The sequence below is a fragment of the Lucilia cuprina genome, chromosome 4 (genome assembly GCF_022045245.1).
Source record: "Lucilia cuprina isolate Lc7/37 chromosome 4, ASM2204524v1, whole genome shotgun sequence".
Taxonomy (NCBI): Eukaryota; Metazoa; Arthropoda; class Insecta; order Diptera; family Calliphoridae; genus Lucilia; species Lucilia cuprina.
This window is the reverse complement of record NC_060952.1, coordinates 93,447,595-93,456,292: the sequence shown is the minus strand read 5'-3', so window position 1 is coordinate 93,456,292 and position 8,698 is coordinate 93,447,595. Positions and strand designations below refer to the sequence as shown.

General features: G+C 24.2%; 2 protein-coding genes across 2 annotated transcripts in view; both read left to right on the top strand.

Moving 5' to 3' along the window:
• Positions 1-634: 634 nt before the first annotated feature.
• On the top strand, positions 635-3,511 carry LOC111680167. Its single transcript, XM_023441794.2, has 3 exons — positions 635-768; positions 2,558-2,787; positions 2,852-3,511. The coding sequence occupies exons 1-3, from the start codon at positions 754-756 to the stop codon at positions 3,432-3,434; spliced, it is 828 nt and encodes a 275-aa protein (XP_023297562.2). The 5' UTR covers positions 635-753; the 3' UTR covers positions 3,435-3,511.
• Positions 3,512-7,614: 4,103 nt separating this feature from the next.
• LOC124419295 overlaps positions 7,615-8,698 on the top strand; it is a 5,136-nt gene continuing 4,052 nt past the window's right edge. The window contains exon 1 of the mRNA XM_046947989.1: positions 7,615-7,619. Within this exon, the coding sequence (XP_046803945.1) occupies positions 7,615-7,619 (5 nt within the window). The remainder of the gene's footprint in view (positions 7,620-8,698) is intronic.

Below are 8,698 nucleotides of genomic sequence, written 5' to 3'. Positions count from 1 at the left end.
TCATTCTTACAAAAGAATTTCTCTAGCAAAGTCTACTATTTTAAAAATAAGAAAAGTAGGATATAAAAACATATTTATACCAGGAACTTAAAATTTTCTATTGTTTCTGGAATAAATAACTTTAAATTGGTCACATTTACTCCATTTATATAATGGTCACACTTTGCTAACAATCTAATTTAACAAATTTTTAATCAAAAACACTTTATAAAAAAAAAATCATAAAAAAAGAAAAATTTCTAACTATTGACCCAAGTACTTTAGAAATACGGACACGTTTATAATAAATGAACTACTTGTTGCCACAAATTCAACAGCAACAACTTGTTGCAAGCTTTTTATATTAAGTGATGAATCTATTGCTACTTAATTTGAAATAAATTTTAAATTTACACTTTAAATATTGTAGTGGTGCATACAACAAATACTCTCTCCCGCCAACAAACGAAATTGCAATTACGTGATCGATTTAAAAAAAGTGTTTTTATTTTATTTTATTTTCTTTTTTGTTTCTAAAAGAAAAGAAGGAAGCCTATTTTTATGAAGGGATTTTATTTTTAACCTAAAAATTATAATGATGGCAAATATTTGTAAAAGTCTTTTACTTTATTGTGGCAAACGTTTATTTTTTAGTATAAATACTTTAGATTGTTTAGATAAAATCATTAGTACAGTTTCAGCCGCATCAACAGAAGAAGTTGAATTAAGAGTTTTTTTCTTTAATAATATTCAGTTCAATAAATATATATAGCAATGGCAAAATCTGTGGTAAATTTATTTTAAAGTTAAAAAAAAATATTATTTAAAAAGAAATTCTTTATTTCAATAAAAAATACTTTAAACAGAAAATTTTCTATAGCAAAGTCTTTAAACAGAAGATTTTCTATGAAAAAGTCTTTACAAAGAATATTTTCAAGTAAAAAATAGAAAATTATCTATAGAAAATTGTTCAAGCAAAAGATTTTCAACAGAAAAGTTTTCAAACAGAAGATTTTCTATAGAAAAGTCTTCAAACAGAAGACTTTTTATAGAAAAGTGTTCAAGCAGAATATTTTCTATGGAAAAGTCTTTACACAGAAGATTTTCTATAGAAAAGTCTTCAAACAGAAGACTTTTTACAGAAAAGTGTTCAAGCAGAAGATTTTCTATGGAAAAGTCTTTACACAGAAGATTTTCTATAGAAAAGTCTGCAAACAGAAGATTTTTAATAGAAAAGTCTTCAATAGAAGATTTTCTATAGAAAAGTCTTAAAACAGAAGATTTTCTGTAGTAAAAGTCATCAAACAGACGATTTTCTATAGAAAAGTCTTCAAGCAGAAGATTTTCTATAGAAAAGTAATCAAACAGAAGATTTTCTAAAGAAAACTGTTCAAGCAGAAGATTTTCTATAGAAAAGTCTTCAAAAAGAAGATTTTCTATAAAAAAGTCTTCAAACAGAAGATTTTCTATAGAAAAGTTTTCAAACAGAAGATTTTCTATAGAAAAGTCTTCAAACAGAAGATTTTCTATAGAAAAGTCTTCAAACAGAAGATTTTCTATAGAAAAGTCTTCAAACAGAAGATTTTCTATAGAAAAGTCTTCAAACAGAAGATTTTCTATAGAAAAGTCTTCAAACAGAAGATTTTCTATAGAAAAGTCTTCAAACAGAAGATTTTCTATAGAAAAGTCTTCAAACAGAAGATTTTCTATAGAAAAGTCTTCAAACAGAAGATTTTCTATAGAAAAGTCTTCAAACAGAAGATTTTCTATAAAAAGGTGTTCTAGCAGAAGATTTTCTATAGAAAAGTCTTTAAGCAGAAGATTTTCTATAGAAAAGTCTTTAAGCAGAAGATTTTCTATAGAAAAGTCTTTAAGCAGAAAATTTTCTATAGAAAAGTCTTTAAGCAGAAAATTTTCTATAGAAAAGTCTTTAAACAGAAGATTTTCTATAGAAAAGTCTTCAAACAGAAGGTTTTCTATATAAAAGTGTTCAAACAGAAGATTTTCTATAGAAAAGTCTTTAAACACAACAGACAGATGTTTTTCAATAAAAAGCCTTCAAATAGAAGATTTTCTTTAGATAAATCTTAAATTTTCTTTAGAAAAGTGTTCAAGCAGAAGATTTTCTATAGAAAAGTCTTTAAACAGAAGTTTCTGAAAATTGTTTAAGCAGAAGACTTTCTATAGAAAAGTGAAGATTTTTAAACAAAAGTCTTGAAACAGAAGACTTTTTGTAGAAAATCTTTAAAATGAACGATTTTCTTTAGAAAATCTTTAAGATGAACCATGTTCTTCAGAAAATCCTAAAAACGAACGATTTTCTTTAGAAAATCGATAAAACAAAAGATTTTCTTTAAAAAACTTAAAAAGAACGATTTTGTCTGGATAGTCTTTAAAACGAAAGATTTTCTATAAAAATCCTTAAAACGTAATATTTTCTAAAGAAAATATTTAAAACATAATATTTTCTATACAAAATCGATAGAAGATCCTTAAAACAAAAGATTTTCTATAATAAATAGTTTTAAACAATAGATTTGAATGATTGATTTTTTTAATTTGATTTAAAAATTTTTAGAGCATTTTGATTATATCTACCTTGTTTGCTGTATTGTGGGTGGTCCAAGGAGTTGAGTTGGCTGCTGGTGTCAAACATGTTAAGGAAACTAATGATGAAGTGTCTAAAACTGTACCCAAACGTAGTTTAGATGCATTTATTGGTGATGCTAGCTTTGGAGGATCTGGTTGGCAACAAACTGCTTTAAAATTAAATGGTTTTCAAAACGGTTGGAATCCCTGGAATGCTCAGTAAGTTATCTTAAGAAAAAAATATATAAATAAGTTTATTAATTGTTTTACATAAATAATAAAGTCGCTTGGTGTCGGGACCCTCACCCAATGAAGTGGCCAATGCTATACAGGCAGCTAAACAAGCCTCAGCCAATGTTTTAATAGCTCAACAACAAATGCAGGCAGCCAAAGAGAATGTCTTAAATCAACAGCGAATGGCAATGGAAAAAGAAGCCAGTGCAACAATATTGACACAAAAATCAGAAGCAGCTGCTGCTATACAACGTTCTGAGGCTGCTGCTGCCGCTCAGGCGGTGTTATTGGCTCAACAACGTTTGGCTGCTGCAAAAGCAGCTGTAGCTCATCAACAGCGCATTGCCTCGGCTAAAGAAGCTGAAGCAGCAAATGCTTTGCAACGTTCTGCTCATGCTGCTGCTGCGGAAATACAAAAAACTGAATATGAAGCCTCTAAATTGGGACAATTGGCTCGTAATAATAACGCTGGTGCTGCTCATCATTTGACTTTTACTAAAGATGCTGCTTTTAGTCCCATAACAGCCGGTACTAATCATGTGCCCAATTTAGAGTCTTTAGGACCCTGGTCAGCTGCCGCCGCTGCTGCAGCAGCTGGTTCTAAATCGGGAGCTCCAACGGCTTGGTTGTAAAGTTTTCACAACGTATTTTTTTATGTTATTTCATATTTTTTTATAGTTTATTAAATAAATGCAATTGAGAAAAAGTATTTTAAAGTTTTTTCTCCAATTTAGTTTTGGGCCTGAAAAATTTGGAAATTTTGATCGTATGATCGATCACCTTTTACTTTTAGAGTTTTTCAATTAAAGTCTTAAAAGAAATCTTTTTTTATAATATTTATAAATTTTATTATTTTTATAGGTTTTTTGTTTTTTATATTATTATTTTTTTAATTTCTAACATATTTAAATTATTTTCTTTTTGAGGGATTCTTTTTTTTATACTACATTCTCTTTTTTGTTTTTTTATTTAATTTTTTTTTTAATATAAATCACTTAATTTTGTTACAATATAAATCAATTTATTTTTTTTTATTTTTCGTCATTTGAGATAAATTTTAATTTTTATTTAATTTAAATCATTAAAAATAATACAAATAAGTTCGAAATTCTTAAAAACGAATCGTAGTTTAGGGTCACATGATGGGATGTTTTTTTTAGGGTTTTTTTATATAAAAAATAATACCAATTGTTGAGAAATTTATTTTTAAATTTGAGATTAGTTTCGAATAATTAAAATATTTAAATGTCATGGGATTGTTTACCGAAAAGAATAAAATTTATAACGATCAAACAATGGAATAGATTTTCAATAGAAAACGTTTGAAAACTAAAGAAAAGTCTTTGAAACAAATTTTTTTCTATAAAGAACTTTAAAAATACAAAATTTCCATAGAAAATCCTTTAAACTGAAGAATTTTTATAAGAAAGACTTTTAAAAGAAGATTTCTATCAAAAAAATGTTTTAAATAAAAAATTTTCTATAGGAAAAACATTCAACAGAAGATTATCTTACGAAAAGTCTTTCAAATTGGAGATTCTATCATTCAACAAAAGATGTTCTACAGAGAAGCCTTTCAACTGAAAACTTTCTTTAGAAAACACTTTCAAAAAAAATATTTTCTATCAAAAAAATCTTTTGAATAGAAGATTTTCTATAGCAAAGTCTTTCAAAAGACTACTTTCTATAGAAAAATCTTTTAAAAAGAAGATTTTCTTTTAGAAAGACATTCAACAGAAGATTTTCTATCAAAACGTCTTCCAAATAAAAGATTTTCTATAGAAAAAAACTATCAGAAGAAGAACATTCAAGAGAAGATTTTCTATCAAAAAATATTTTTAAATAGAAGACTTTCTATAGAATTTCTTTCTATAGAAAAATCTTTTAAAAAGAAGATTTTCTTTTAGAAAGACATTCAACAGAAGATTTTCTATCAAAACGTCTTCCAAATAAAAGATTTTCTATAGAAAAAAACTATCAGAAGAACATTCAAGAGAAGATTTTCTGTCAAAAAAATATTTTTAAATAGAAGACTTTCTATAGAATTTCTTTCATTGAAAAGTTTCCAAAGGAAAAACTTTCAATAGAATATTTTCTATGAAAACGTATTTTGAATAGAAGTTTTTCTATAACAAAATCTTTTAACAGAATATTTTCTTCATAAAACCTTTCGAATAGAGGATTTTCTATGAAAAAGACATTCGAGAAGTCTTTGGAATAGAAGATTTTCTATAGGAAAAACTAATAAAAGAAGATTTTCTATAACAAAGTCTTTCAACAGAATATTTTCTATAGAAAAATCTTTTAAAAAGAAGATTTTCTTTGAAAAAGACATTCAACAGAAGATTTTCTATCAAAACTTCTTCCAAATAAAAGATTTTCTATAGAAAAAAACCTATCAAAACAAGTTTTTTCTTTCAAAAAGTCTTTTGAATAGAAAATTTTATATGGGAAGTACATTCAAGAAGTTTTTTCTAACAAAAACTCTTTTTAAATAGAAGACTTTCTATAGAATTTCTTTTAGTGAAAAGTTTCCAAAGGAAAAATTTCAATATAATATTTTCTATGAAAACTATGTTGAATAGAAGTTCTTCTATAACAAAATCTTTTAACAGAATATTTTCTACATAATGTGTTTCGAATAGAGGATTTTCCGATGAAAAATATATTCAAGAATTCTTTGGAATAGAAGATTTTCTATAGGAAAAACTAACAAAAAAATTTTCTTTCAAAAAGCCTTTTGAAGGTTTTCTATATAAAATTCTATCAACAAAACATTTTCTATAGGGAAAACGTTTTACTGAAAAGCTTCTATTGTAAGATTTTCAACTGAAGAAGATTTTTTATTGACAAATAGAATATTTTCTATAGAAAAATCTTTCTAATAGAAGATTTTTTACAGAAAAGTCATTCAACTTTAGATTTTCTAGAAAAATCTTTCAACAGAGTATTTTCTATTGAAAAATATTTTTGATAGAATTTTTTTATAAAAAAGTAATTCAACTGAAGATATTCTATTTGAAAAACTTTCAAATAAAGTTTTTTCCAAAAAGTCTTTCAAATGAATGATTTTCTATAGAAAAATCTTTCAACAGAGTATTTTCTATTAAAAAATCTTTTGAATAGAAGATTTTCTTGTGAATGACATTACACAGAAGATTTTTTATAGCAAAGTCTTACGACAGAAAATTTTCTACATAATAAACTTTTGAATAGAGGATTTTCTATCAAAGAGTCCTGCGTATAGAAGTTTTTTTTATAGAAAATTCTTTTAACAAAAGATTTTCTATAGAGAAGTCGTTTAACTCAAAAGTTTCTATACTTTGAACAGAAGATTTTCTTTCAAAAAATCTTTCAATAGAATATTATCTGCAGAAAAATCTTTCAAATAGAAGATTTTCTACAGAAAAGTCATTGAACTAAAGATTTTCTACTTGAAAAACTTTCAAAAGAAAGTTTGTATTTCAAAAAATCTTTCGAATGAAAGATTTTCTTTAGATAAATCTTTCAAGAGAGTATTTTCTATAGAAAAATCTTTCGCAAAGATTATTTTCTTGGGAAAGACATTCAACAATAGATTTGCTTTAAAACAGTCATTCCAATCAACGATTTTCAATGGAAAACTCTTCCGAAAAGTACATTTTTTATAGAAAATTCCTTTAACTAAAGATTTTCCATAATAAATAGAAGATTTTCTGCAGAAAGTTCATTTAAAAGAAGATTTTCTGCAGAAAAGTCTTTCAAATTAGAGGATTCTTTGTGAAAATATGTTTCAACTGAAGATATTTTATAGAAAAGTTTTTCGAATTGAACATTTTCTTTCAACCGAAGATTTTATATCAAATATTCTTTTGAATAGAAGAATTTCTATAGAAAATACTTTTAAAAGTAGATTTTTTATACGAAAAACTTTTAACAGATGAGTTTCTATATAAAAATCATTCAAAAGAAGATTTTCTATGAAATTAAAATTCTGTAGAGAAAAGACTTTTAAATGAAAGAAAATTCTTTAAAAAAAATAGAAAATTCTTTTAAGCAAAAGTTCTTCTATAGAAAATTTTTCAAAAAAAAAAAAGACTTTCCATTGAAAAATATTCAAATAAAAAGCTTTCTATAGAATCATCTAAACTTTTTTGAACATAAAAATTCTTTGAAACTAAAAATAAAAAGAAAGTAAAAAAGTTTTCAAAATTTTGAAAAAGTTGTTGCAACAAAAAATTGTTTATAAAAATTTTAACTGAAAATTATGGGATTTGGGAATCTTTTACTTTTTTTGTTTAAAGAAATTTGTATCTTAAGGTGTTTTGTGGGCGGGGTAGGTTGGTTGGCTTGGTTTTTTTTTTTTGTAATTATATAATGAGTTTTCTTTTTTCATATTAATTAGTTCTTTTTTTTGCAAATATGTTTTTGTTGTATGATTTAAATGATTGTTAATTTTATATAGTTTTATTATATTAATATTATTTAATTATCATAATGTTGTCATATAATTAATAAAAATTTTATTATTTTATTTATTAGTATTTTTTTGTCGTTTATAATATTTTTCATTTGTATTAAACAATTTATTTGATTTGCGTTTAACTACTTAACAATAAATTAAATATTTATTAATTTATTTCATAATGAATTTGTTTGTTTTTTTTAATTATTTTTAAAATATTTTTTGGTTATTTTTTGTGTATTAATTTAGAATATGATGTTTTTTTTAATTTTTTGTTTTTAGCATAAGATTTGTTCTTTTTTTTGGCGAATAAATATTTAAGAAAAATAATAATTGAAAAAATTTTTTAAGGAAAAAATAAAGAAAACATGTCGTAAACCCCATTAGTTAAATAAATAAAAATTTTGCATTTCTAAACTGTAATTGACAATTTTGTTTTCTAAAGAAATTTCACAAAATTCTTAAGCCTTGAAAATTAGTTTTAATTTTTTCTATACAATAAACAACAAAACTCTAAGGAAAGTTTATCCAAAAAATTTGTAACAAAGTTTGGCTTAAGTCTCAATAATTTCTTTATACAAATCCCTCAAAACGTTTCGTCAAAAAACTCTTTCAAAATGTGTACATTAAAAAAATTATTATAAAAAAAAAAAACTTTATTTCCATTATTATAACTATAAATTGTTATTTAAATAAAAAAATAATAATAAATGTAAAGTGTAAATGAGATAAATATATATATAAAAAAAAACAAATAATCTCAGTGCATTGTGTAGAAAAAAATATGTATATTAGTAGATAATAAAAATATTCAACATAAGTTGGTTAAACATACAATATGCTTAATTTACAAACTTTAGAGTTTAAGCATATTTTTACCAGTATGTTAAACCATCCATAATAAATATAAAAAAAATAATACTTAAAATAATGAAAAAGATAATTGAATTTTTAATTTATATAAAAAAATAAAAACAAACCCCTTAAAAATGTAGCTAAAATTTTAAAGTTTAACACAATGGCAGTTTATTAATTTGAAAATTTCTAATGTTACTTATATTTGGTGGAAAGTGTTATATATTTTTTAGGAAATACATTTTCAAAAGGAAATATACATTTTTACAAGAGAAATAAAAAGCTGCCAAATATTTTTAATAGAAATCTTTTTAACAATAGACTTTCTAGAGAAAAAATTCTATGAACATCTTTTCAATATGTACTATTTTCTAAACTGAAAAGAAAAACAGAAAATAAACAGAACTAGAACAAAGTTAGAACAGAACTAGAACTGAAACAGAACTTAACTAGAATGAAGCAGGTACACAGCTTGAACAGAACTAGAACAAAACAAAACTAGAACTGAACTAGAACTGAACTAGAACTGAACTAGAACTGAACTAGAACTGAACTAGAACTGAACTAGAACTGAACTAGAACTGAACTAGAACTGAA

Excerpts from the sequence above, each read along its gene's own strand:
- LOC111680167 (XM_023441794.2), top strand. Across the intron at positions 2,788-2,851 it reads TGGAATCCCTGGAATGCTCA|TCGCTTGGTGTCGGGACCCT; the intron begins GTAAGTTATCTT and ends TAAATAATAAAG.